The 27,599-nt window shown below is 36.0% G+C and overlaps 2 protein-coding genes and 1 pseudogene across 3 annotated transcripts; all 3 read right to left on the reverse strand.

Annotated features, from left to right (window-relative positions):
- Window positions 1–2,709: 2,709 nt before the first annotated feature.
- Window positions 2,710–3,578, reverse strand: LOC110907520 (annotated as a pseudogene).
- A 7,779-nt stretch (window positions 3,579–11,357) lies between these two features.
- On the reverse strand, window positions 11,358–17,146 carry LOC110904125 (E3 ubiquitin-protein ligase RGLG2). Of its 2 annotated transcripts, XM_022149948.2 has the most exons (13): window positions 16,828–17,146; window positions 15,918–16,319; window positions 15,496–15,580; window positions 15,281–15,421; window positions 15,073–15,186; window positions 14,879–14,976; window positions 14,714–14,793; window positions 14,520–14,625; window positions 12,459–12,586; window positions 12,148–12,364; window positions 11,994–12,050; window positions 11,692–11,773; window positions 11,358–11,495 (listed from the first exon to the last, which is right to left on the reverse strand). In XM_022149948.2, the coding sequence occupies exons 2-12, from the start codon at window positions 16,269–16,271 to the stop codon at window positions 11,693–11,695; spliced, it is 1,461 nt and encodes a 486-aa protein (XP_022005640.1). In that variant the 5' UTR covers window positions 16,272–16,319; window positions 16,828–17,146; the 3' UTR covers window positions 11,358–11,495; window position 11,692. The 2 variants fall into 2 exon arrangements, with proteins under 2 accessions (XP_022005640.1, XP_022005638.1); XM_022149946.2 differs by having other exon boundaries at window positions 11,358–11,773.
- Window positions 17,147–18,380: 1,234 nt separating this feature from the next.
- Window positions 18,381–21,235, reverse strand: LOC110904127 (surfeit locus protein 2). Its single transcript, XM_022149950.2, has 5 exons — window positions 20,852–21,235; window positions 20,635–20,732; window positions 19,294–19,641; window positions 18,745–18,796; window positions 18,381–18,656 (listed from the first exon to the last, which is right to left on the reverse strand). Exons 1-5 carry the CDS (start codon window positions 21,124–21,126, stop codon window positions 18,581–18,583), a joined length of 849 nt encoding a protein of 282 aa, XP_022005642.1. The 5' UTR covers window positions 21,127–21,235; the 3' UTR covers window positions 18,381–18,580.
- Window positions 21,236–27,599: the final 6,364 nt, after the last annotated feature.

Below are 27,599 nucleotides of genomic sequence, written 5' to 3' on the forward strand. Positions count from 1 at the left end.
ACTATTGTTATTAGTTAGAAACGATTTTTTTAAATAAAATTTTACATGGACATATCATGTTAAAAATTGTGTGGACAAAATATTTTAGCTTGTTAAATTAAGAGAGGTGAATAAAAAAAAATCATTTATAACCCTTTATTAAAAGAGTGAGTGAGGTGATTAATAATTTTGAAAATGAGTAGCAGATGGGATTCGAACCCAGCCCTCTACAAAAAACAAACCTTATTTTTACCACCAAACTAAACTTGTATTGTTAGCAAATATTACTGTAAATATAATATACCTTTTCTTATAAATATAGATTTTTTTTTTTTAATTTTGGAAGCCCTATTTTTTTGGAGGCCCTAAGCCGTCGCCTAGCCCAATTACACTAACGGGCCGGCCCTGTGGTCTTCTCCCTAAGAGACAAGAGTCTCTACCACCCAGCTAAAGCTAGAATGAGGGTTTGAAGAGATGCATCTCTTTTCAAGGGTTACATCCATAATTCCGTATTAATATGGGAAAAAAACTGGGTTAATCAGGTTATGTTTGGGTTAACCCACGAATACTCCTGTAATGGTCCGATTCATATGCCTGGCATAATTTTTGTGTTTGGGTTCATGTAAAATTTTCGAGTTCGGTTTAGGATGGACCTGTTTAACACCCCACTACCCTTTACCATAAGAGTGGTCTTGGCACTCATCATTCCAGCCCTCAATCATTTACAAACCAACTAATCATAAACTGCCATCTCATTCCACCCAATTTTATCACACAATCATTAAATCACTTGCAACCCCCCCCCCCCAACCACCACAAAAAAAAAAAAAAAAAAAAAAACTATCAAACTCACCACTACTATGATGGCCACTACGAAAAATTCAATCACTGGTGTGATGAGAGTGGTTGCGGTGCTATTTCACACCATCACACCCATCACTAAGTTCTATCACGATAATCACTTTCTACCTCGTGTGTCAAATAAAGTACAAATGAAAATATTTAGGAAACCATTAAAAATGAATATAAATAGTTAGGCGGGGCGGGGCACCCATGCAGGTTAACCTCGTGGATTCCTTGTCGTGCGGTAACATAGGCGCCACCCTAGCAGGTTGGCTTGGTAGCTTGTTGCTCTGGGTAGTCTTTGCTGCATGACACCAAACGGCTTGTGATGTTTTAAGATTTTAAGTTTGAAAAGGTGGGTGTGATTGGTGGGGCGGAGTAAAGGGTGGTGTCCATGGTTCTAGGGTGCTTGTGGTAGGCGCCACCAATGTTTTTGCCTCATATAAGATACTTGGGTGTAGAATTAACATGGTAGGGCAGGATTAGACATGACTCAGATACTACCCTAGGGTGGTGCCCCTTTCACCTTAAGCTCGATTCACATATGTAATAGGGGTGTGCACGATTCGGTTCGGTTTTTGGGCAAAATCAAAATCGAAACCGAAATGTGTTTTCGGTTTTACGTCGGTTCGGTTCGGTTTTTTTTGTTATTTTGATTTTTTAAACAAAATTATGTAACATTCAAAAAATAAAAAGTATAATTTAAAATAAAAAAAATCTTTCTTATATGTTTACATTTAAGTTATTATAGTTAACCTCTTTAATTAATATTGTTTACATAAATATAATCTTCTAATCTAATTTTATGTTTCTTCAAAATTTTTATTTTTTATAATAATTTGAAGATCATTTAATTTTTATATTAAATTTTGTTATTTATTGTAAGTAATAAATAAATCATTTCAATTATAAATAAACATGTAATGTTTTTATTATAAATACTTAATATTCAAGAATAAAATATATAATTTCTACTAGCATTGGGTTAAACACTTAAACATCAAAATATATGGATTGTAACTTATCAGTTCGGTTCAGTTTTTTCGGTTATTCAAAATGTTTATTCGAAAACCAAACCAAAATTTTCGGTTATTAAAAATCCAAAAACCGAACCATCAGTTTTTGTTTCGATTCTATTTTATCGATTATTTCAGTCACGGTTCAGTTATTTGAATTTTGTGTTCACCCCTAGTACGTAGTATGTTTCTAGAATCAAGTCCAATAAAAAGTAAAGGGGATTAGTGGATTACTAAACTGTACTTTCTCTAAACGCAACTCTAACAGAATTAAAAGATTATTAATCTGACATAGTACTAGTAGGCAACCCGCGCGTTGCGGCGGGCTCATGAACTTTGAGTATGTGCCTTGGGTAATAATCAAGTCTAAGATTCAGCAACTCCACCACAATCGCACACTACAATATTCTTAACATGTTTTGTATAAAATGACAAAAAGAATGGGATCGGTTGAACTGTTCAATAGATTTTCGCATTTGACCCGTTCAATAAAATTTACCCATTCATTTACCAAGAACCTAACATTGTATATCCTTTAACTTAATCATGTGCCAATCATATTCACAAGATTGACAATTAAATCCTGGACTTTTAAAAATGATTACAAATAAAAAAATTAAATGGCTTCTTATATAAGAGAAGTTTGTTAAATGGCGTAACCAATAATCAATATGGCCACATGACTACATAGTAAATTTACAAAAAAAAAAAAAAAAAAAAAAAAAAAAAAAAGACAAAATGAAAAATACCTAAGTTCAGAAGCTTTAAGATGGCAAACCTAAGGGCAGGAGATTCTCTTTTTTTGGTGAACATAAAGAGCATGTCTAGCCATTTTAATATCATCATCCATGTCAGCGTAGACAAGAAAATATATATGAAAAGTTGCTAGTCACTAACAATATATGAGTAGACAATGTTTATACATTACCAGGCGAGTTATAGCAGCAAGAACTGCTACAAATAATGATTCCAAGAAGCTGTGATTCCAGCAAGAACTTAAAGTACAATCCTACCCCTAATAACTATCATCACACATTAGGAGTTCAAATATAAACTTAACAACCACTACAAAATACATATTAAAACCAAAAAAAAATTTGAATATGTATTAGAGTTGGCGAAGTGTGATCCTCATCAGAAGCATTACCTTTCTTTTTTGTCGATGTTTTATCTTTCGTCTTCTTCACGTCTTTTATCAGCTTCACCTTCCTTTAACCGCTCCTTCACAGCCCGCCTCATCACCTTCTTGTCTTTCGAATTCTTCTTCTGCTCAGGTGGATTCTTCAAGATAAACGACATCAGCTTGTCTCTCATGTCCACATCAGACACAAAACCACACGCAGCACATTTTAACTGAACCATCTGCATCTTCGTAATCAGTATCTCCGTCTACGGGTTCCCACAACCGTAACACTGAACTTACTTTTTGATAAAATTCTCAAGAAGACCAGCTAGTTTCGCTGTGTCATGAGAACCGTTCACAAGCGACACCCCCGGTTTTTCATCGAATTTTGATTGTGCTCCAAGCTCACACTCGAAGTATTTCGTAGTATACGAAGCTGGTCTAGCCAAAGCTTTAGCAACATCTACCATGTTGACGATATTTGTTTTGATGGCATTTCCACGCCCCTCGATTTTGGTAATCATTTTCCGCATCTTGTACCTGAAAAAGGCATCATCGCTGTTGCTGGCACCAATGTTCTGCAGCGCAATTGTGATCGGTCCGAGTAGAGAATAATATCACTCAGAATAACCAGAAGTAGAAGTGTCAGATCAGAGATAATTGGGATAATTTTCAACTTTTCAATCATTTGGCACGATTAGATAAACGGGTTATACGGGTCATTTCCAGGTTACACAAATTTAAAAGTGCTTGGGTTAGGGTTGGTGTTTACGACACCAGTAATAATATGGTTCTTGTTCGGGTTCACCAATTTAACCTGCCAACCCGACATGAATACCCTGAAAAGGGGCTTTATACAACAAACAGATTAAAACATGAAAAACCTGCTCATGACAACTAAGAGTATTACACAAACAAAAAACTAAACAAACAAAAAGGTTCCCATTTTTTGTCCACGAACTAAAATTCAAAACACATGAAAAGTCAGATCTACCCCCCAACACAGACGCTATACGTAAAAGCCTGAATAAAACAAGAAAACGGTTCCCAAAATGAAGAGGTGAAAGAGCAAGAGATGACTGATTTACATCCGCATCTGCACATTACTATCATTCGCCTCTTCTAAACAACTTATGATCATAGGATTACTTTTTTCTATTTTTGTTTTCTTTTTTACTCTTACCTATTAAAAAATAAACAAAATCCGAACCTTGCTTGATTTGTGCCGAACTGATGACATCAGAATAAAGAGCTTTTCTTTCTCCATGTCATGCCTATCCATGGTCACTGATACAAGCCTCTTAATCAAATAAGGATTGTTTTCAGATGGCCCGAGTTCCCTGAGTTTAGATGCTGCTAAATCCACATCATCATTCGTGTAATCATCAACGATGGATGGCAGCTTTCCTTTGTACTTGTCCAACGGGTCAGAAAATGCAAACCCCACAAGTCAATATGGCTCCTTGATTTCAAGACTATAAAGGCAATAACTACCTTGCCATTATCGTAATTAGGGTCATTGCAGTCAATATGAGTTCACCATCAGTGTCAAGTAGTTTTCCCTAAATACCCTTATCACCAGCACAACACAGCACAGCAACACCATCTGATTTCAAGGTCATTCAGCATGACAGTATAATACAAACATTTAAAAGCTACACAAAATAAATCGAAATCTTGAACACTCGTGACTACATTAGCTTGAATTCATAGAAATGATGAAATTTTTGCAAAGAGAGTAAAAATCAGAATTGACTTACCATGAAACCGTCGAACGAACCCTAGAGTTCCCGCTTTCTTCCGTTTTTTGTTAGCGGTAGTACGTAGCCGCAAACGATCTCCTTATTAACACACCCCATCTGTAGCCTCTCTGTCCGATGAGGAAGCCATGCCACCAAACTTACTGCAAAATGCAAATACTATTGAACCCCTCTGTCGAAACCCTAGATGACTGAAGCGACATCGCTTTAACCCCTGTTAATGGCCGCTCACACATCTCCTTCTCTCTCTGTGTTCTCTGGTTCTCCCTCCCTCTCTTCTCTGAATATGCAATCGGAGGCATCAGAGGGAACACCGGATTTCCCTCTTTGTCACTATAACATGTGTATTGGGCGGATAAAATTAAGATACAAAGACAGAAAAAGGTCGTTTTATATAGACAGAAGGTAGAGGAAGCTTTAGCGGTGAGATTAAAGGGGAAGAGCACCATTCGATTAAAACTGATTGAGGGAAGGAGAATCGATTGGGGCAATTCAGGAATCAAAAGGCAACGATTGAAGGGAACGATTGAGTTGAGAAACTGATGATAACATTACGAGGGTTTGAAGATGCAAGGGAAAGCAGGGCAGAATGGGAAGAAAAATTGTAAAAATACAGGGTTTTGTTAAGACTTTTAGTCTGTCATCTTAAAAAATGGATGTTAAATTACTATTTTGTACATGGGAAATGCTTATATATAGTATATATAGATATATCAAACATCCTAGGAGTAATAGTTTTGAGGCTAAAGCTAGGTAGAAAACCCTCCATTTTGAGAAAACCCTAGAAAACCCAACCTCTCGATTTTTTTTTTTTTTTTGAAAAAAATAACACATGTAATATACATGTTTTTAAGAGTTTTGGGCCAAAAAAAAAAAACAAAAAAGCGCCGAAGGAATGTTTTAAAAAAAACAAATTTCAGCAAGTTTCAGCCTTTTTTGCCTAACACATGTTAGTCACCCGGAGTTTGCTGAAATTTGTTTATTTTTTTTAAAAACATCCTTTCGGCGCTTTTTTGTTTTTTTTTTTGGCCCAAAACTCTTAAAAATGTGTTATTTTTTTCACAAAAAAAATGTCAGGAGGTTGGGTAAAAATGGGGGAAGTTTTGAGTTTCCAGAGTTTTCTTAAATTTTTAGGGTTTTCTATATAGCCCAACCCGTAGTTTTGATTAACAACATACAAGTAAAAGAGAAAAATGGGTGATTTAAAAATATAGAAGTAAAAGGAAAAAAGGGGTGATTTAAAAACTTCATTATGTATCTTTTTATATGTTTATTGTTTACTTTTCTTATATCAACTCTTTCCTAAATTCAAAGTTTTTTTTTAACGGTAAATTTGGATCATTGACGGATCACTGGAGAATTATCATGTCACCAGCGGTGGCCACCCGATCATATCCATCTCCACTAGGCATAATGCCTATACACCAATTCATGAGGAAACCCAATAAATATGAGAAAACTCTCTTATGAGAGTCGAACCCAGGACCTATTGGTCCCAAAGCCTTATCTCACCTCTAAAATGTCACTAGGCTATAAAGCAATGGGCATCCTAAATTCAAAGTTAAAATATAAAAAGTAATAAAGAAACCAAACGACAATAATAGTTATTATGTTTGGTTACGTAATAAATTCAACATATAAATACGTTTGACTATGCAAATTTAAAATTCCTATAAACAAAAAAAATAATAAATCAAGTTATAACTTTATTTTTCTGTAATTTTTTTAACGGCCAACAAAAGAAAATAAAAGTCTGGCTATGAGCTAACCCAATCAAAAAATACGACTGCATACGTTCACGACCGTAGACAACAGTGGATAGCCCAAACCTACCATCACCAGTTTCGAGAAAAATCCGCTGCCCAAAGGCCCACTATGATAAAATCCGATTATAGGATCGAATTTGATCTTGAGAAATTTAGATAAACGAAATATTATACAACACCAACCACTAGCCCAAAGTTGCTTTCGTACTTTTTGTTATTAATAATGATCTTTTTTTTTTCTATTTTATTCATTTCAATTTCAATATATAGTTAGTTAATTAGTATTTTTCTAGCTATAAAAAATCACTCAATTATTTTTTAAATGAAATGTAATGTAGGAATAACTATAAAACCTAGTTTTTATATATTGATATTCTTTCTTACCATTATCATCTTTTTTCAGTTAAATTAAAAGGGAAAAACCATAAAATACTAAAAAAAATAACAATAGGCTCATATTGACATTAAAAAAACTTGGTTAGGAAAAACATAATTTAGATATATGAATTAAAATTTGCTAGAACAGTCGATACAAGAGCCTACTTAGATCTTCTTGATAGATCCTCTGGTAACAATTGCATGTGAAGCTGATTTCAAGGGTGTAGGAGTGACCTGCAAAAACAAGTAGTTACCAGCAAACAGATCACCTAAATGCGACTGACTCTCCTTAAGCCTCTTTAAAACCTTCGCCAACGTTGCCATAACCACCAGAGCTTTTCGCCTCAGGCTCGGGATCTTCATCTTCATTCTCTTCTTGATTTTTAACCTTAACGGCCATCGGGTTCTGGACTTGGGTTCCCGGTCAGTTTCCTTGTGGCCTTCTTCGTTTCTCAGCCTCTGGTATGAGTTACATGCGGTGGTGGACATGTTGATATTCTGATGTAACAGTTGTTGTGTTGTGGTTGAATTGCTAGTGTTGTGGAGGAGAGAATGAATAAGTAATAGCAGGTGGTGGTGGCTCCATCTGATCGGATGGTGATGGTGGTAGGGTTGGGGTGGTTTATGAAGGTGTCAGCTGTTGGTGAGCAAGCATTCAATGCACAGCTATGGTGGAAGGTGGCCAAAACACTAATTGTAATTGATGATACAACTAATTGATATTAATAATAATAATATTTATTTTGATTATAGTTTGTTATTTCTGAAACTTCACTTATTTTCATTTTTGGTTATGTTGTCTTTCAAGTCATATAACTTTTAAATTTTTGTATACATAGTAATTGTATTGTTAATGATTAATCTAATTTAATTTTTTTTTAACGCAAAAGAATCTCACGTGTAAACCCACCCTGCTTGGGGCTATGCCTAAGGTCAACTCCTCGACCGCCATAAGACAGTGCCTCTTGATGCACGGGAACCAGATGGAATCCGTAAACCCTTGCCCCCAGTCGGGTTCAAACCCAGGATTAAAGCCCCTATTCATCCCTTCACTCAAATGTCTCTCGAAAATGGCCTAAGCGGGAATTGAACCTTCGTCTCCACTAGGGAGGGCATGTCTTTTGACCACTGCTGATACTACAAATAAAGCATACGGTTGCTTACGAAAATTAATTCATACGCGAATCTTACTTGCTTTTACCGTGTAATATATTTAATCAACGGTATCTCTATTTAATAAATGAAATTTGAGTACATCTGTAAGACAATAACTCATCTAACACATACATACAAAGACCAATATGAATAGGGAGTGTTTGTAGGTTCATAAGAAAATCATGCGAGTGGTGTCGCGTAACATTTTTAACTTAGCAAGACTGATGCCATTTCATACCTGCATGTTTTCATGACAAATGAAAGAAAATGGTCAAGACATATACCTAATTTGTTGCCCGCTTTAAAAGGGCTGGGTATTCTAATCCTTTTTAATATGTTTAAGACTAATTGCTGTTTTTGTCCCTTAGGTTTGTACCAATTCACACGTTTCATTTACCCTTAACACGTTTGATCTTTTTACACTTTACCTCCCTATACCTTACCACTATTAACTTTTCTGTTAGTTTATGTGTGAAATTACTGATATATCCTCCAACTTGCCACCACCCCACCTTGATCGAACCGAAATCTAGAACTCCTCCTATGGCACCGTTTCCAGTCAAGTTAGATCCGAGCTGCCATATAAGTACATAACAAATCATCTTCAAAACCGAGCTCTTCGAAGCTTCTAGAAGGCACATCGAAGGTGTCTGAAGCAGGATCTAGGTCGTCAGGGAGATGGTAGTTGACCTCCGGTGGTCGAGTTCCATCGCCGCCCATGCTTTGTAAGATTCCAACATGAGATTGATCAGAGAAAAAGGTGAGCTCGGAAATTAAAGCTTCCATGGTGGATCCTCCAAGTGGGCGAGTAGAGAGGAACATGATTAATAGGGTTGACAAAAAGTTTGCTTCATATCTTAAATCGGTAGTGGTTAAAGTGTGATGGTGGGGTGGTGGTTTCACGGCGACCAATTGGGTGTGGTGGTAGTAGGTGGTGGTGGCTATCAAAGTTTGGATACGTTGGTGAAGAAGGTTGGAGGGCATATCAATAATTTCACAAATAAACTAATAGAAAAGTTAACGTTGTTAAGGTCCAAGGATGTAAAGTGTGAAAAGGTCAAACGTCAGGGACAAGAGGTGTTAAGGGTGGATGAAACGTGTGAACTGGTGCAAACCATAGGGTCGAAAATTACAGTTTACTCTAGTCTTTATATTTAAAGTTGCATATTTGTAATTTACATGCCTCTTTATATCTTTACCATTGCATTCCTTGGATTGTAGATTAGTAGAGAATTATTAACAACTCATTCCGGTTGGCATTCATCATGGTGTGTACATCTTCGTAGAGAATTATTAACAACTCGTTCCAGTAAGCATTCATCATGGTGTGGACATCTTCAACATTTTTTTGTTGCCGATGGCTCACCGTCTTGCATTTTTTGCTAAAGATTTTTGTTGTTTTCATTTTGTCTCATCGTCTTGCATTTTGCTATAAATTGTTTTCGTTTTCATCGTGTTAATATAGAGAACGATGTCAACCCAACCCAACAAGCCTGCCGTTTTTGCAAGTAGTGGCGTTGGGGGGCCAGAGTTAAAACGCAAACATGGTATCACATATGATCTCATATGCAAGTAATTGACATAAGAGGGATACTTGTGACCTAAAGTTGATACACGAGCAGGGGCAGCCCTGGGGTGGTTGGGGAGGACCATCGGCCAGGTCCCGATATTTCGAAGGGCGCGTTATTTAAAAAACGATATGTATACGTAAAATTCTTTTTTTTAATAGAGTATACCCATACAAACACCAACATAGGCCCACTGACAAAACTATTATTGTGGTTTAGATTAGTTATTAGCATATTCGCATTAGGTTTAGATATTTAGTGAGCCCAATACCTAATTTCATTAAGGCTTAAGTGCACGTTTTTTCGAGCTCGAACATAGTACACAAATTCTCAGGGCCGGCCCTGTACACGAGCCATGGTATCATTTAACGCGCCATGGTATGGTACCACGTATCGCCTACTCGTTTCCACATCCTATTTGTGGAAAAAAAAACAAATAATGCGTAACGTTATCCTAGTGATATATAATAAGATGTTATAAAAAATAATATACAAGACTATAATCTAATACTAATAAAAGAATACTTCTAATGCCACATGGCATTTTCTCCTCTAACATCACTTCTAATTAATGCCACATGGCATTTTCATATTTAATTCATTAATAATATATAATATAATAATTAATGTTTGATTCTAATTTATGATAATCCATTTATAATATATAATAATTAATATCTATTTCTAATTTATGATTAAAAATATACATAAATGATCTATAATTTTTAAAACTATGATTTTAGTACTTCTTAAAATAAAATAGTTTAAATTACAAAAGATAAAAAAAAAAACAAAAATTGTTATCCTTATCTAAGATTATCTATAAAATCAATATATGAGTTTTTCTAACATATAAATAAAAGCTAAAAAAGAGTAACTAACCAGAGGACTATCTCGCAACAAGATTAAAATTTTATTGAACTCGGTTTTAAAATGATAGACGGATAGAACTTACGGTTTTGAAGTTTTATAGATGAGATAATATTAAGATTTGTAGCTACATTGATTTATGGTGTATTTTCAATTTAATAGAGCTAAGAAATATATTAATTTCATTTTATACCCATTTGTGACATAGTCAATTAACCTTTAATAATGAAAAGATTTTATTAATCATATATAAACCTTTAACTTATATCATAACTTTACAAATAGTATTTATTAATTAAATTCGCATAACAATTATTAGTAAGAATAACAAATCTAATTTATGTCATACCAATAAAATTGGCTTTTATCGAGAAAGAGAAAAAAAACAACTTAAATAATGAATTTTGTTAACAGAATTGAGGTCTTAGAGATTTACTTTAAATAAAAGTTATATTTAAAAGATACACAATGCTAAAATTATTATTATTTATACATTGTTATATGTAACGTAATACATAATTTTATTCATATTAATAATATATAAATTTGTTTATTACATGTTTTTAAGTATTCAACCTTTGTAATACACAACTATTATGGTATTTTCAGTATTACTAATTAAGATAGGCCAGTATTTGTGACAAATTCAAGTTAGTTGTGTGAACCATTAATATTGTAATAGAAATTCGTTTATATAAAGTTTCATTACTAATTAATATAGGTCGTTAGTAATATAAAGTTTTTTAAAGATTACATAACTATATCATTTATATTGTAAAAACGCGTGTAATACACGGGTCTATAAACTAGTAATAAAAACAAATTTAGTTGGATGGCTATTTATGAATCTTCTCTCTTCTCAACCCAGTATATAAGGTCAAGCAGTACTCAAAATAGACTAATAGTGAAATGGAACTTGGTAACAATCTAGAAAAATATCCATATGGGTGCAACACAAATATCATGGGCTATTTTCCAAATATAAAATATGCATCAATTTACAGTTTCGTCATGAAACAAGTCTTCAACTCAAACCACTAGCCAAATCAAATAAAGAAAGGGTGTTAATATTCACACACCACTCCTCTATCTCTATCTCTATATACATAGATATACATATATATACATATATATAGATCTATATACATATATATATAGAGAGAGAGAGAGAGATAGAGTGAAGAAGGGTGTGAGAATAATATATAGAGGTGTGGGAATAAGATGACCACCAACCTTAGTAAAGCTTAATCCTGGTTTCAATTTTACTCCTACAAATCGGGCACAACTTGAGCGGTTGTCCACAATCACAACATGTCTGCAAATCACCAAACACGGGTCAAAACAGGTCAAGTCATGGTAATTGGTCATTTTTGTCCAGATTTTTTTATATAATCAGCGTCGTCTCAGATGCAATTACAAAGATTGCTTGATTTCATATATATAGTTAGCTTTTTTTGCATTAAATATACCATTTGTGCCGCTTAGCACTGTAAACTTTTAAAAAAAATGTTTTACGGATGTTGAAAGAAGCATACCTGATGTCCACAGCCAAAGGCCATATCCTTTGAGTTTGTTAGGCAAATGGGACATAGCTGCAATGTAAACAGAAGTTATTAACTAAGATTTAAGATTACTCACTTATCAAAACAATAGTAAAAACCTAAAGCCAAGAGAGATAGCAAAATGTACCTGATGTTCATATGTAGAAGCTGGGATAGGCGGTGCAGTGCGCTCTACACCAGTTGGAGCATAATAAGGAACAGCCGTAACAGGGGCATTTTGGTCATAATAAGGTTGTGGGTCATGAAAACCAGATGAATGTGATGGTTTTGAGCTGCTAAAAGAGGGTGCAATATGAACTGGGGGCGGAAGGGCGATCCTTTTGGGAGAAATTCCTTTGCGACTACTGTTAGATTAAAAAACGAAGGTCAAGATGGTCAATGCCAGGTCAAACCTATGAAACCAAAATGTGATGATGAAAAATAGAGCATTTGAATTACCCGAGTAACTTCAGTTCGATCGTTGCTTTATACTGAGTAGGAACTTCCATTAGTGCTGCAAGAGCAAATTCTGTCTCCTTTCGGATTGGTGGCACATTTTTGGTCATGATTTCCGTGAAATTCACAAACTTACATAAGATAAAAAGAAATAACATGAGAACACATGTTTACAGTTAGAAATATCTCACAAGTATCATGAATATTAGCTTGGCACTCGTGCAAAATAATTAAAGGTGGCGAGAGATTAGCGGGTCGGGTAACGGACTAACCGGTGAAACAAGTCAATTTTTTTGTAAGAGCTGAAACGAGCTGGATTGACCCAGTAGCACTTTTGTCCCCTTCTATTAATGTTTTTGAATAGTTATTCCAAAATTTAAATAAGGGGATACGGTGTGGGACGCGGCAATGCTCGGCAAACGTGTTTGCCGATCGGCAAACACCGCCGCCGACAATCTTGCGACGCGGCAAACAAAACAATTCGGTGATGGATTGCCGATTCGAGAAGAAGAGAGAGAGTGAGGGAGCAGGAGAGAGAGAGGGAGTGTATGGGAGAGAGGGTGTTGTGGGGTGGGGTCCATGCCATCTCTCAACCAATCACACCTTTTTCCTTTTTTTTTTAAAAAAAAGTTTACCACTTCACCCATTGCCAACACTTTTCACCAAAGTTTAAACACTTTTCACTGATTGACGTGGCACACTCTCATTCGTTGATTTATTAGTTTGCCACTCCAAAGTGTTTAACCACTCCTTACACCCTAAAAAACAATATTATTACAATAAAGCGCTTGGGTAAAGTTCTTGTACAAATAATCTTAACATACTAAACATACAAATTGAAGGAAAACTCAAAAAGACAAGGTGGCATTTTTGTAATTATCAATAACTATCAAAGTTACTCTACAAATATACCTAAAAAAACCTAACCACTCCCCCCACCCCCAAAAAAAACCTAAACCCCCCACCCCCCAAAAACCTAAAAAAAAACTACCCCCACCCCCCCACACCTCCAAAAAAAACCTAAACCCCCCACCCCCCAAAAACCTAAAAAAAACCTACCCCCCACCCCCCCCCCCCCCAAAAAAAAACCTAACCCCCCCCCCCCCCAACCCAAGCTAAAATGCTAAAAACTAAACCCCCCAAAAAACCTAAAAAAATCTAAAAAAAAAAAAAAAAAAAAAACACACAAATTATTTTATTTTATTTTTTTAACATTTTTTATTAAAAAATCGCTACTTTTAGTAGCAGCCAAAGAAAAAAAAATTTTTTTTTTTTTTTGCTAACGAAATGTAGCGATTTTTTAATAAAAAATGTTAAAAAAAAAAATTGTGTTTTTTTAGGTATTTTTGGTTGTAACTTTGATAGTTGGTGGTAATTACAAAAATGCCACCTTGTCTTTTTGGGTTTTCCTTCAATTTGTATGTTTAGTATGTTAAGATTATTTGTATTTGATCTTTTGCCAAAGCGCTTTTGTCCCTTTTTTTAGAGTAAAGTACATGGATGGTCCCTGTGGTTTACCAAAATTTTGGATTTGGTCCCTAGCTTTCCAAAAGTACATGGATGGTCCCTGTAGTTTGCATTTTGTAACAAATCTAGTCTCCAACCAACAAATCTAAAAGTTTCAGCATGTCCAAGTTAGGGACTAAACACATTACAAAGGCAAATCACAGGGACCATCCATGTGACTTTTGGTAAAGTTGGGGACTGAATGCGTCACAAAGTACAAACCACATGGAGCATCCGTGTACTTTAGGAAAGCTATGGACCAAATCCAAATTTTTGGCCAACCACAGGGACCATCTGTGTACTTTACTCCCTTTTTTATAAGTGGAACTCTTTAATTACTTGTTGCTAGTCCCAACCCTAATAATGGAGGTTTGTTAGAATAATGGAGGTTTGTTAGAATCTTGCGTTTGAATTTCGTTCTGGGCCCCTCTACTCATTACTTTCAACTTATTAAACCGTTCTCTTTTTCCATACATTAATAAATAGGTGGAAATTGAAATCAAAATTATTGAAAAGCCACCTCTATAAATAATATTGAAATCAGCAATTATTATATACCTGGAAATTGTCAAAGCTCCGAGAAGGGATATTATCATCGAATTCCTTCATTGTGTCCCACGGCCCATCACCAACTCCAACTAATACAATTGATAGTGGAAGCTTGCTGTCAAAAAGAGCATTCCACTTCAGCTGGAAGAAACTATAAAAAAAAAAAAACATTTTATAAACTTATTAAAGTTGCAGAAAAGCACCTTGCTTCAACTATGGCATCTACAGTTTTCTGTTCTTGTGGACTCAATTGACCACGCCCAGTATCCACACTTCTTGTTACCTATATAATTCACAAAATATTTAATTCCAGACAATTTAAAAGAAGCAAATTTTAACTATGAAACAAGAGAAATATAAAATATTACCTGACCATCAGCGATTATAACCAACACATGATATTGCCCACCACTTTCTTCAACAATTGTCATAGCCTTCTCAATTACAGGGGCGAATGATGTTGGGCCTATGGTGACAATAAATAAACATTCACGCATAGAAGTATATGGCAATATTGAAACAGTAAACATAAACGAAGATAATGTTAGAAAAGATATAACACCTGCAAGCTTTAGATGGGGTAAAAGCTCCCTGTACCTACTCAAGACTTCCTCAAATCCATTACAACACCTCTCTTCGGGATAAAAACTGAAAACATCTTGATCGTGTGTGGATGCTGCAATTAAAATAAAAGTTGAAAAGATTTTTGCGAACCCGTATATATGTTAATATCCTTATAAAGAATAAATTATTGGCGTACAAAACCATACCATCTCCAAATCCATAACAGGGGATCAAATTATCTTCATCAAAAGCTGCTAAGGTTTTCCCAATAATGGATATTGCCATTTCATAGGGATTCAAACCATCTCCAATATGATGTAAACTTTTTCGGTGGAAGGATCTTGAACCTATTTACCAAACGTATGGTTAGCATAACCACTTTCGTAAAGTAATTTAAAATTACTGAGGATTATAATTTTACCTGTCCACTCATTGCTCTTCGTGAAGTCAATACCGAGAATGAGGTTAGACGACTCGAGACCTGCACGTGCAAGAGCCTCCGTTACCTGCATAGAAAAAAAATTACCACATAATTTCTAAAAAAAGTATAGGTAAATGCACAGACTTTGCAATTCCACAAACAGCCATAAGATACCATCACATAGAACTTGCACATGCTAAAATACAAGACCGGTACTATAAAAAAGATGTTATCTTGATTGTATGATACGAGCAGAATACAAGAATATGTCCAGACATACACAAACAAAATTCATTTTTAGACTCATGGTCCACTAATAAGATTGCCATACAGAAACTGATCCAAATATTGACAAATATATATATGCCATTAGCAAAACGCTCAACAATCAGAATACTATAAGAAAATGTACATAACGGTACCTGTTCCAACGAACTGTAACTATCAGCAATTGTCGAATATCTCCTGTCAAATTTATTCTGCGGTCTATGAGGCGGACCCCCATAAGCTGGAGCTGGAGTTGCAGCCGCTGGTGCGGGTGCGGGTGCGGGTGCCGGTGTTGGTGCAGGATGGTGTTGTGGTGGATACGCTGGATATGCCTCCTGAACCGGATAATTTTGCTCGTACTGAGACGGATAATTTTGTTCATATTGAGATGGATACGAATAAGACTGCTGCGGATAATTTCCCTGCTGATTTCGAGAATAAGACGAAGTCGGTTGATAAGAAGCACCATTGTAACTCCCGTCCTCATCCCTTGAAGTATTGGCACCCATCGTAATTGAATTCGCTTAATCAAAACTAATCTTCTCAAAAAACACCCTCTGTAAGAAAAAACTTCTAGTAAATTAATTAAAACTCAGATGATTTAGACACTAAATCAAATCATAACCCTATACTTATAGCAAACTATAAGAAATAACATGGAAATCAAAGACAAATAGTCTCGAAATTAGCCCTAGAAACCGATCGGTATTTTTTTTTTTTTTAAAAAGCCTAATAAAGCGGTTACGGAGAAAGCTTCTCTTTAGATTGCGGTTACGTTACTTATCTTCATGTATATTGTGTGCAATATAAGTGTTTGAATTAAAAACCGGTAATTAAACAATCGTATACAGAAAGCTTGATTTCATACAAGTGCGTCAACAGACGGCGCCGCCGTGTAATCTGATGGATATTTGTTACCACATAACGGTCAACGTAGATCAGCGAAAGTTTGGTAATCCAACAACAAAAGTGAATTCGGATTCGAATCAAATTCAGATTTAAAATCAGTAGTTAAGCATATTCAGTACATACAGATAAAGTAATGAATGAATCAAAGAGACAAACCTGATTATAATATGTGATTGAGACTTTGCTGTGATGGAAAATTATTTCCGATTAGGATTTGTTTTGATTCTTTTATTGATTTGGAAACTCGGTGCTGAATGATGAGTAGTTAGGTGGCGTTTGAGTGCGGGTTATTGAGGAGTGTACGTGACCGGTTTCACACGTCAGCAAAGAGGATATGCTTCCAGCTTTACAATAGGCGGTTGGAAAATGTTTACACACATGTTTGAACGAAACTATTATTTGAGAGAGAAAATCAAGGGGTATCGAATAAGATCCATGTGCAGTATGGCTCAAAATTAGGCGATGGCAATTTCGAGATTCAAATAATTGAAAAAACAAACAGACAAATGATGTTATGTTTTTTCTCACTTTAACTTCCTTCCTTCTTTTTATTTTCAAACGGCTATAAATTTTTCAGACGTTAATATTTTTTTTTAAATTACATCGTATTAACGAACATTTTACTGTCTTTAATTTCAGTAGTTTATTGCTATATTTTTCTCTAAAAAAATTAAATGATTTTGAATACTCATTACATGATTTTAAATGTCCAGCGTATGACTACGTGATTTTGGATACCCAGCATATGACTACGTAATTACGTGATTTTGAATACCCATTACATGATTTCATTATTGTATTTTATGTGAACCCCACTAAGTGATTACGTAATTACGTAACAATAGTTGGCTATGTATTATTACGTGGCTACGTGATTTTGAATACACATTTCGTGATTATGTGGTTTCATTATAGTATTTTATGTAAAACCACATTGAATGATTACGTAATTACGTAAAACCAAAACATGTAATATCTAATATTTCATGTCTAATCATATTAAATGTATAATCAAGTAATAGATTTATATTGAATGTGTTATCACGTAATGTTTTATGTTGAATGTGTAATCAAGTAATAGTTTATGTTGAATGTGTGACCACGTAACGGGTATTCAAAATCACGTAGTCATATGCTAGGCATTCAAAATCACGTAATCACATAATGGACTAATGAGTATTCAAAATCCTGTAAATTTTTTAAAGAAAACTATAGTAATAGGCTGGTCGAATTAAAGAGAATGAAATGCTTATTAATACGGTGTATTTTTTTTTAAATATTAATGTATGAAAACGTTATAGCCGTTTGAAAATCAAGAGAGAAGTTGTTTTCTTGAGAAACGACTAAATTACCCTTGCTCCCAATTACACTTGTCCTCCTCTAGTTGTCGCGCATGCTTCACACGGTAGTTATGTCTTGTACAAGATCCAACCTGTATTTTACATTCACGAAAATATTCATTGTGTACCGTCACATTGGGTGGATATAGACAATGAAGGATTTGGACTAGGCCTTTTGTGAGGTTGTCAGTTCGATTCCCGAGCCCAACCGGGTTTTCGTCCCACTGTGTTAAGCCATAGAATTCTGCTCATGTGGTGGCACGACTGTCAAGTGGCAGCTGGCGGTATGACATCCCGGGGAACGAACAAAAAAGCCAAACTTTGAAGCCAACGTGGGCCCGATTAAGACAACATAGTATGGCCAAAGTAAAAACCTGATGTAGAATCTTTTTGTGATCAACAATAAGTCTCTTGATGAACAAGCAACTGCCAAAAACTTGTGCAATTCCCTCATGGAACATTCCACTTGTTTTTACAAACAACCAAATTCATCAAGGAAAACATTAACTATAAGTTCAAAAGAAAAAAAACAAACAAGCAAACTCATGAACACGGTATAGAGAAATATATCATGTGGATTGGGTCTTTTTCTTCTTCTTTGATGCCAAGTCACTTGGTTCGATTTCTATCGACATTCTCTTTGTCCTACAGAAAAAAGTTCACATTTTGTGTCAGAAAATATTGTAAGAATCAGAAGTTATGAGAAAACAAGCACAAAGAAGAAAACATATACCTCTTAGAAAGTTCCTGTGTCTCATTACTCTCTTCTTCGCCATCACCAACATCTAACGATAAGCACAATGACCACAGTTAAGTATATTCAAATTGCTTGCAACCAAATACCGTATAGAACACATACTAATGGTCAAAATTAAAGTTGTTAGGGGGTCAAATTGGGTTATGGTTTATCCCTACACCAAAAAAAAAATTAAAAAATTTACAGTTTGAACAGGTTAAAAATGGGTCAATGTGTATTTAATCACAACCGCCTTAATCATTTTTATTTTAAAAACAGCTGACTATAAAGTGTATTTATATGGGCTATAAATGATTATGGTAGAACCTGGCCAGAATAAATTTGACCCTTACTAAATACAACTGGTTTCAACATGAATATGTTTTGACCCGATACCCAACCCGTCCTTTTTGCCACCTCTAGTGTATCCCATTCGTCCCAGAAAAGCATCTAAAGACCGTTACTTTGGACAACTTCGCATTTGAATTTGATCCCACAATATCTGAAAAGTCGTATATTGATACGATTACTGAATCACATATATACCTGTTTCATCTGCATCACCATCTTCTGCGTCATCATCTTCTGCATCCACATCAGATTCTAAATCAGAACCCCAGCGATCTTTCCCGTCATCAAAGTCCCAACGATCTCCTACTGGAGGCATCCAGAACTCTTCTTCCTCAGCGTCACTATCATGTTCTTCCGGATTCCTTACTTCAGATATGACCTTGCTAACATCAATCTCCTTTTCTTTTTTCTTCTTGTTCTTCTTCTTCTTTTTCTTTGAACCTTCTTCTTTGCTCTTTTCAGCCTTTTCTGACTTCTGCTCGACACCTTCTTCTTCCACCAAACCATTTGATGATTCTTTTCCAGCTTCAGCTTCCTCTTTCTCTGTTTATCAGACACAAGGTATGTACATTCACGTAGTGATACGTTACTCTGATCCAAAACTAAATCTATGTTTGATACTTTGACTATACACTTTAGTCAAGACAGACAAATTTCTTAACCTTAAACTTGATAAAAACTTGAATTGTTGGTTTATAATAAGAAAAACAATAACTATGTTAAACAACAGAAGACCGTTGCAACGAAATGAAAAAAATACGTCATATGTTCCAGTTAAAATTTTCTTTTCGAATCAAAACACATATTCTAGTTGTCGGACGAAAGGCTTATGACGCACGCACACACACATATACATAATCAATCTAACGAGGATTTGAGAGAAAAGATGGAGGAGGACTAGAAGAATACTTAGGCTGCACGGTATGGGCTACCGTCCTCCACCGGCGCCGGCTCCATCCCGCCCCTCCCGTCCTCCATCCCGTCCCGTCTTCAACGTCCATTCTTCGACGTTCAGGACGGTCCTCCAGGTGGGCCCCCTTTGTTTCATTGTTTGTTTGTGTTATTTGACTTGTACATTAGGCTTCAATACTTGTACATAGGGCATAGAAATTAAAAAAAAATAAAAAAAGTGGTGGGGTAGGATCATCCTCCCATACCCTCTAGTGACCATCCTTGGGAGGACTATGACGTGGCGCCTACGTGGCGGATGGTCCTCCAAGGATGGGATGTCACCATACCCTCTAGCCTTATAATCCTCACTAGCTGTTTAACAAGGATTGCATATTAAACTAACTTTGAAAAGACCCCAACTTGATTCTGTGCTCAAATATCAAGAATGTCTTCAAACAATAAAAACTAAAGTAAATAATGTTTTTAGACACTTTTTAAGTTCTAAATTTAGCATACATAAAGACCACTAAGAACTATGGATTCTGATAGCCAAACAGATGAGTAATCACACAACAAACAACACATAATCAATCATACAAGAAAAGACTTGCATAATAACATTTCAGAACAAATTAAAGCACAAACCTAACATGTTGAGGAAACGTTTTCCATTGATATGCTTCCATATATGCTCCTCAGTTTTGTTCACAGTATGTCCAGTTAGCTTGCAAATTAACTTAGAACTGAAACAAAAACACGAAATCACAAAAATTTGTTATAAACCCATTGTCAATTTATAAACCCTAAACCCTAATTTTACAAAAAAAAAAAAAAAAAAAAAAAATTGAGGAAATAACAATACCGGCAAAGAGGGTCTTGGTTGAACATATTGAGGGGAGGCTTATTACGAGCCAAAGCGGAATCGATGAGACCGAGCCGACAGTGTTTGGTTTGTGCGTATGATTCTCTGGCATCGGCCGGTAATTCGTGTCCGGTTTGGACGCATTTGTAGCGGCCGTTTTCGAGCTTTTTGAACTTGGGTTTGCCTAACAAGAATTTACCTTCAGTCTGCTGTTCCTCCTGTGGTTTTTCGGTTTGTGGTTGTTGCTTGTTGTCGTTGTTCTTCTTTTTCCCCATGAATCTGTACACGAAGCTCAGTTCTTGATTGCTGTGAGAACGATGTAGTCTGGTATATGGCGGAGGGGACTGTTAGGGCAAACGAGTTATGAGTCATTGTGTCATGTTCGATTCTTCTATTTAGAGGGTGTTTGGGTTAGCTTATTTTGAAGAAAAGGACTTTTTTACAAAATGGACTTTTGTTAAAAGGATTTTTGTTAAAAGGAATTTTTAAAAAAAGTGTTTGGGTTAGCTTGTAAGCCAATAAGTTAATAAGTAGCTTTTCTAAAGAGTGTTTGGTTTAACTTATTCATGTAAAATGACCAAAAAGGGCATTCCTTTAAAAATTGTTTGGTTTAGCTTATTTAAATTTTTTTTCCTCTCTAGGTTATTGAAAAACATTTTACGAAACATGTAACATAAAATTCGATTACATATTTTATAATTTCCTGATTAGACCATAATAATATTACATTTCGATTCCTAAAAAACATAAAAATCCACATAATGACACACTAATATCATAATATGCTCATGTCCGTGATTCCATTATATCTAGCGTAATAACATCTCTTCTCGCTTGCATATACATACAAACATCATTCGTACGATTTGTAGACGGAACTTCTTCATGAAGTGCATTACTAGTACCACGAGGAATGTAAGATTCTTGTTGGGCCGTGTTAAATGCTTCGTCAAAGCTACTGGTCTTTCTAATAAAGTTATGGACTGCCATACGAATCGGAGTCATCACTGTCCATCCTATTAATACAAAAACGCTTCACGGTTTGGCTTAAGGAGCTTCATCTTTGCTGCATGAGTTGTTGGATACATAAACGCTTCACGGTTTGGCTTTTTGATTAAAACACGCAATGCACGTGTATAATCTTGTGAATCTTCTTCGAAACCGGGAAAAGTGATGACAATGTTCATGCAATCTGCAATTGTTGGGGAGGCATCATTTGGTGGAAAAGTTTGTGTGCTTTTTGTTGATAACGCATCTAATACTACATCAAGCTTGTCCTCGAAAGATGAAGTTTTGCTCTTGGTTGAACGTTTGTGAGTAACATTCTTAGATTTCTTCCTTTTACTCGAACTACTTTCGACGAAACTAGGAAACAAACCATCATCATCACCTAAACTTATTTCATCACTATCGCCTTTGCCCTCAATATTTTCTTCACTTCGAACACCGCTCACGTTGCTATCCTTTTGAAATTGTAACGGAGTCATAGCGTTTTCTCCGGTGGCAACCGAATCCCGAAACAAAGTAGCATAATCCAACTCATAGATGCTCAAATCTGCACCCCTAAATTTGGCAAAGTCTTTATCTTCCTACAACAAAAACATAAAATAAAACTTAGAGTAGCCTTGCATTATGTCTTTAATTATAAGTTTATTATAAGTTACCTTTATTTTCTCATCCCACCACTCGGGCGATGCGTCGATGAAGCTTCTCGTCCCACCAATCCCAGTTTCAAGTCTCATCAGGCGGTCATAAATCTTCCATTCTTTTTTCATGCTATCCCATTTGTTTGTCATTTGTTTTTTATCAAGGGTTTTACCTGTTTTTTCGTTCATGGTTTGTAATATATTCGCCCACCCAGCCTTAGTAAAGGACGTAGTGGGTTTATTCCCTCTTTCAACTTCAAACACGCATGCATTAATAAACTCCTTGAACGTAATATCATCCCACTTAAATTTTGATCTAACCTTGTTAGGTGGTGTTTCACAACAAACAACACTTGGATGGTTTTCATCCATTTTCTGAATGCAAAAACTGTAAAATAGTCAAATAGCTAACAATACTCTAAATGCGAATCAGAATAACCAAGGATTCATAACTTGTAGATGACAAAAATAAAAAGAAACTGATAGTCTGTCATATGCTTCAATCAACTTTAATTCGTAATATAAATAAGAGAACAAGGGTGTGAAACTACGACACAGTTAACAGGAAAGCAAAAACATTAACTTGGGATACATACCTTGCTGGTGGACTAGGAGATGCAGACCTTGAATAAACAAGAGAACAAGGCTCTAATCCTGAACGAGAATGAGATGCAGACCTTGAATAAACACAGAGAATAAACAAACAAAATTAACAACAAACTCAAGATTATACATGTCAAAATCGCAAGAAACTGCTAGTCTGTCATATGCATTATATCAAAATAAACACTTGTATGGAATATTCAAGAATCTAACATCATAAAACTGTTGTTATTCTGGTTACAAATAACAGATGGTTAACAAAATTAAAGGTCATCAACAAAATTAAAGGTCATCAACGATGGTTAACAGATGGTTAACAGTGGATGTATGGAGTATCAAATAACAGATGGTTAACAAAATTAAAGGTCATCAACGATTAACAAAAGAAAACCTAACCTAAACACGACCTATATCAAAATCGCTTAACCTACCCAAACTACAAATCGGCCAAAAGTGCAAATATACTTGTCAATTAGAGATATTACCTTACTGCTGTGAATCTGCTTCTTCAGCTGTTGATGAGAGTGCCGCTGGTAGATGGGGGCGATTGGTAGATATATAAAAATAAGGGGGCAGATGAAGGTAGTTGGAGGATTAATGAAGCTGGTAGTTGGGGGCGATTAATGAAGCTGGTTGATGACAGTGACGAGGAGAGATTGGCAGATGACAGGGGCGATTAATGAAGCTGATGACAGATGACAGGAGAGATTGGCAGCTGGGCGATTAATGGCGAGGCAGATGGGTCGATTAATGGCGATTGGCAGCTGAGGGAGGATTGATGATGATGAGCGATGTGGAGAGGGTGTTAGTTGAGCGAGAGATGGCAGTTGGGATTGGCAGCAGGGGTTGAATGGGAAATTCTCCCCCAAAAGGACTTTTAGGTTTTCAGAAGTAACAAATTCTTACTTCTCAAAGTCCCTGTTAACAAGTGCAATCTAAAAGTCATTTTAGAAGTCCTTTTGTAATTGCCAAACACTATTTTTGGAAAAAGGACTTTTAATAAGTCAATAAGTTAGAAGTTGATGGGAAATAAGGAATCCCAAACACCCACTTATTACATGAAAAAAATATCATATTATATTATAGGGTAGGGATATGGTACAAAGTGTCTAAAATGTAAGAAGGGTAAGAAGTGTTTTAAACCATTGGATATTTGATCTAATGGTTGAGATCAATAGGGTATAAAAATGTAAATTGTGTTTTAATTAGAGGGACCTTATGTAAAATTGAAGGGCAAGAGTGTCTTTTTCAATGTTTGAAATATGGTAACCATATCATACACGACCAAAACCTCCTACATTCACTCCTTTTTCCTTAAATATAGGAATTAATGATTCACCTTAATTGTAGGAGGTCTTTGGTTACATATTCGTCATACATTATCATAAAGAGAACTGTAATCAGATTCATGGCGTGGTGTTTTAAAACAACTGGATAAAATTGACTATGATTCAAGTCATGGTGTTTTATCTGGAGACATTGTTCATGGCGTGGTGTTTTAAACATCTATGATTCAAGTCATGGTGTTTTATCTGGAGACATTGTTCATGGCGTGGTGTTTTAAACATCTATGATTCAAGTCATGGTGTTTTATCTGGAGACAATGTTCATGGCGTGGTGTTTTATCAAAACAAAACATTCCCAGATTTTAAAACACCATGACTATGATTCAAGTCATGGTGTTTTATCTGGAGACATTGTTCATGGCGTGGTGTTTTAAACATCTATGATTCAAGTCATAGATAAAACACCACGCCATGAACAATGTCTCCAGATAAAACACCATGACTTGAATCATAGTCAATGTCTCCAGTTTTTTAAAACACCACGCCATGAACAATGTATGATTCAAGTCATAGATAAAACACCACGCCATGAACAATGTCTCCAGATAAAACACCATGACTTGAATCATAGTCAATGTCTCCAGTTTTTTAAAACACCACGCCATGAACAATGTATGATTAAAAGATGTTGCGATTAAAAGATGATGAAGAATATAAAACAATCAGATGTATAATGTTTCCTAAAATTTCTCCTAATTCAAAATTCGATTCAAACCTTAAAAAACTCATCGGCAGTTTTTTTTTTTTTTTTTTTTGGCAGTTATTCTTGGAAATCAATTAAATGATAAAAATGTCAAATTACTAATATACCCTTTTGAATTAATTAGGATAAAGGACACTTGTCATTCCCAAATTATTTCTCACACTTCTCACAAAAGTCCCACTTTTTACAGGATCCTCTACCTTATATTATATTAGGGAGTAAATTTCATTTACTTTCTTTTTTTTTTTTTACTTTTTTTTTTTGAAAATTGAACTTCATTATAACCAACCAAAACCACAACTATCCCCAAGGCGGAGAGAGAAGCCGAAAAACCAAAACAATACAAACAACCAATTACATTACATCAAATAAACACCAACGCCTCCAATCCACTACCCCCTCCTTGAACCTATGTTTATACCAAAGAAACCCCAAAGACTTGATGTCCGTCACCATTTCCACCACGTTAGAATTTTTACTGTTGAACACCTTCTCGTTCCTGGCTCGCCAAAGTCTCCAACATGTGATAATGATGATACCGTGGAGAAGCGTTTTCTTTACCCCCAAAACACCACTTTGATCATGCAAGTCAACCAAGTCTTTAACATGAAATACGAACGGCCTAGGAATCTTGCAACACGTCGCGATCGCACTCCAAACCCCCATCGACGTAACACATCCGGTGAGAACATGCTCAATGGACTCATCATGCGTACCGCACCACACACACAATTGATTCTCAATAGCTATGTTTCTACGAACCAACGCCACCTTGGTCGGAAGACGGTCCAGAAAAGCGCGCCACATAAAGATGTTGCATTTATTTGGCACCCAAGAACTCCAACTAAAAACAAACGCAGAATCAGAAACCGGGGACCCACATAACCAACGTTTAACACCTGCTACCTCAAAACTATTAGCGGACCCAGCGGTCCACATCCACGAATCCTCTGAACCACCCAACGAGGCCGACTGTAACAAGGCTTCTAAAGATGATTTCTCGGCGAGCTCTTCTGTAGAAGATGGAACTCTAATCCACTGCCAATATATGACTCTGTTGTCCCCTACCATCTTCAGCCGAGTATCAATCGTGACCCGTTTGGACTTCTCTATAGCAAACAAAGTAGGAAACGTATTTTTTAGCGGTTCTAACCCCAACCACGTATCAAGCCAAAATCTTGTTTGCGTCCCTTTCCCTGGCAAGCCACGAATAACACAATTCAAACCAGTGCCGTTAACCCTATGTTTGTTCCAGAATGAGGCGCAATTTTTCCACACACCCGGAAAGGCATTATTACACGGCACGATACCCCAACCCCTAGATGACCCGTGAATAGACCTTACAACTCTTCTCCAGAGAGCAGTAGGTTCGTTAAGAAACCTCCAAAGCCATTTGACCAACAAAGCATTATTATTTATCTCAAGAGACGCAACTCCCAAACCCCCGTCTTTAATACTTTTAGTAACGGTCTCCCATGCCACCCAACTCATTTTCCGGACATCATCCGTGCCACCCCACAAAAATCGCCTCATCATACCTTCAAGGTCACCAATCACTTTCTTGGGAGCCTTAAAAAGAGAGAAATAACACGTAGGAAGACTATCCAACACCGATTTAATCAATGTTAAACGCCTGGCTATCAAAAGATTAATAGCTTTCCATTTCGAAAGCCGACGTTTGAACGTAGACATCACCGGATCCCAACTCGCCACTCTATTCATATTAGCCCCAACCTTGATGCCCAAATACGAAAATGGTAACGTACCTTGTTTGTAACCCAGCTCCTCGGCCATACTAGAAACCTCGGCATCATTAACACCCACACCAAATAGAACCGATTTATGGAGATTAATCTTCAACCCGGAGCATAAAAAAATACGAAGAATGCGCCTCATATTATAAAAATTAAAAGAAGACCACTCCCCCATGAGCATAGCATCGTCCGCATACAAGAGATGAGACATAGTTGGGCCGTCATTAGGGAGGTTAACCCCATTAAAAGCACCAATATCACAAGCCTGCTTCAACATCCCCGAAAAAGCCTCCATCAAGATAATAAATAAAAATGGTGATAACGGATCGCCTTGCCGAATGCCTTTTTGACACCCAAATTCAAATGTAGGAGACCCGTTTACAATAACCGCAGCTCTAGAAGAAACCAAGATACCCCGAATCCATTCGCACCAAACCTCATCAAAACCCATCTGAGCCATGACTGACAACAAAAAGTCCCAATTGACGTTGTCATATGCTTTATCAAATTTCTTATATCCGATGTCGTTATAGGACTTGCATTCAATACCTCTTCATGTATTTAAAGGTTTTGTCTTTTTTTAATAGACAACCACCCCATTAATAGTAAATTTTTTTTAAGTATTGTTTTAGTGGTGTTCTTTTTAAGTACTATTTGTTTAAGACTAAGTATTGGTTTTAGTTACACTTACACCTG

Source organism: Helianthus annuus, chromosome 14 (genome assembly GCF_002127325.2).
Source record: "Helianthus annuus cultivar XRQ/B chromosome 14, HanXRQr2.0-SUNRISE, whole genome shotgun sequence".
In the NCBI taxonomy this organism is placed as follows: domain Eukaryota; kingdom Viridiplantae; phylum Streptophyta; class Magnoliopsida; order Asterales; family Asteraceae; genus Helianthus; species Helianthus annuus.

Bases quoted from the DNA above. Each gene is read 5' to 3' on its own strand.
- LOC110904127 (XM_022149950.2), bottom strand. From the start codon at position 21,126: ATGGGGAAAAAGAAGAACAACGACAACAAGCAACAACCACAAACCGAA. The intron at 18,797-19,293 runs GTATATATGTGA...GCTTATCGTTAG, and splicing joins TGGTGATGCAGATGAAACAG to ATGTTGGTGATGGCGAAGAA. The intron at 18,657-18,744 runs GTATATGTTTTC...TTTTTTCTGTAG, and splicing joins ACACAGGAACTTTCTAAGAG to GACAAAGAGAATGTCGATAG.
- LOC110904125 (XM_022149948.2), bottom strand. From the start codon at position 16,271: ATGGGTGCCAATACTTCAAGGGATGAGGACGGGAGTTACAATGGTGCT. The intron at 15,422-15,495 runs GTAAAATTATAA...TTTGGTAAATAG, and splicing joins GAAGAGCAATGAGTGGACAG to GTTCAAGATCCTTCCACCGA. The intron at 12,051-12,147 runs GTACATTTTGCT...TTTACATTGCAG, and splicing joins CTTCTACATATGAACATCAG to CTATGTCCCATTTGCCTAAC.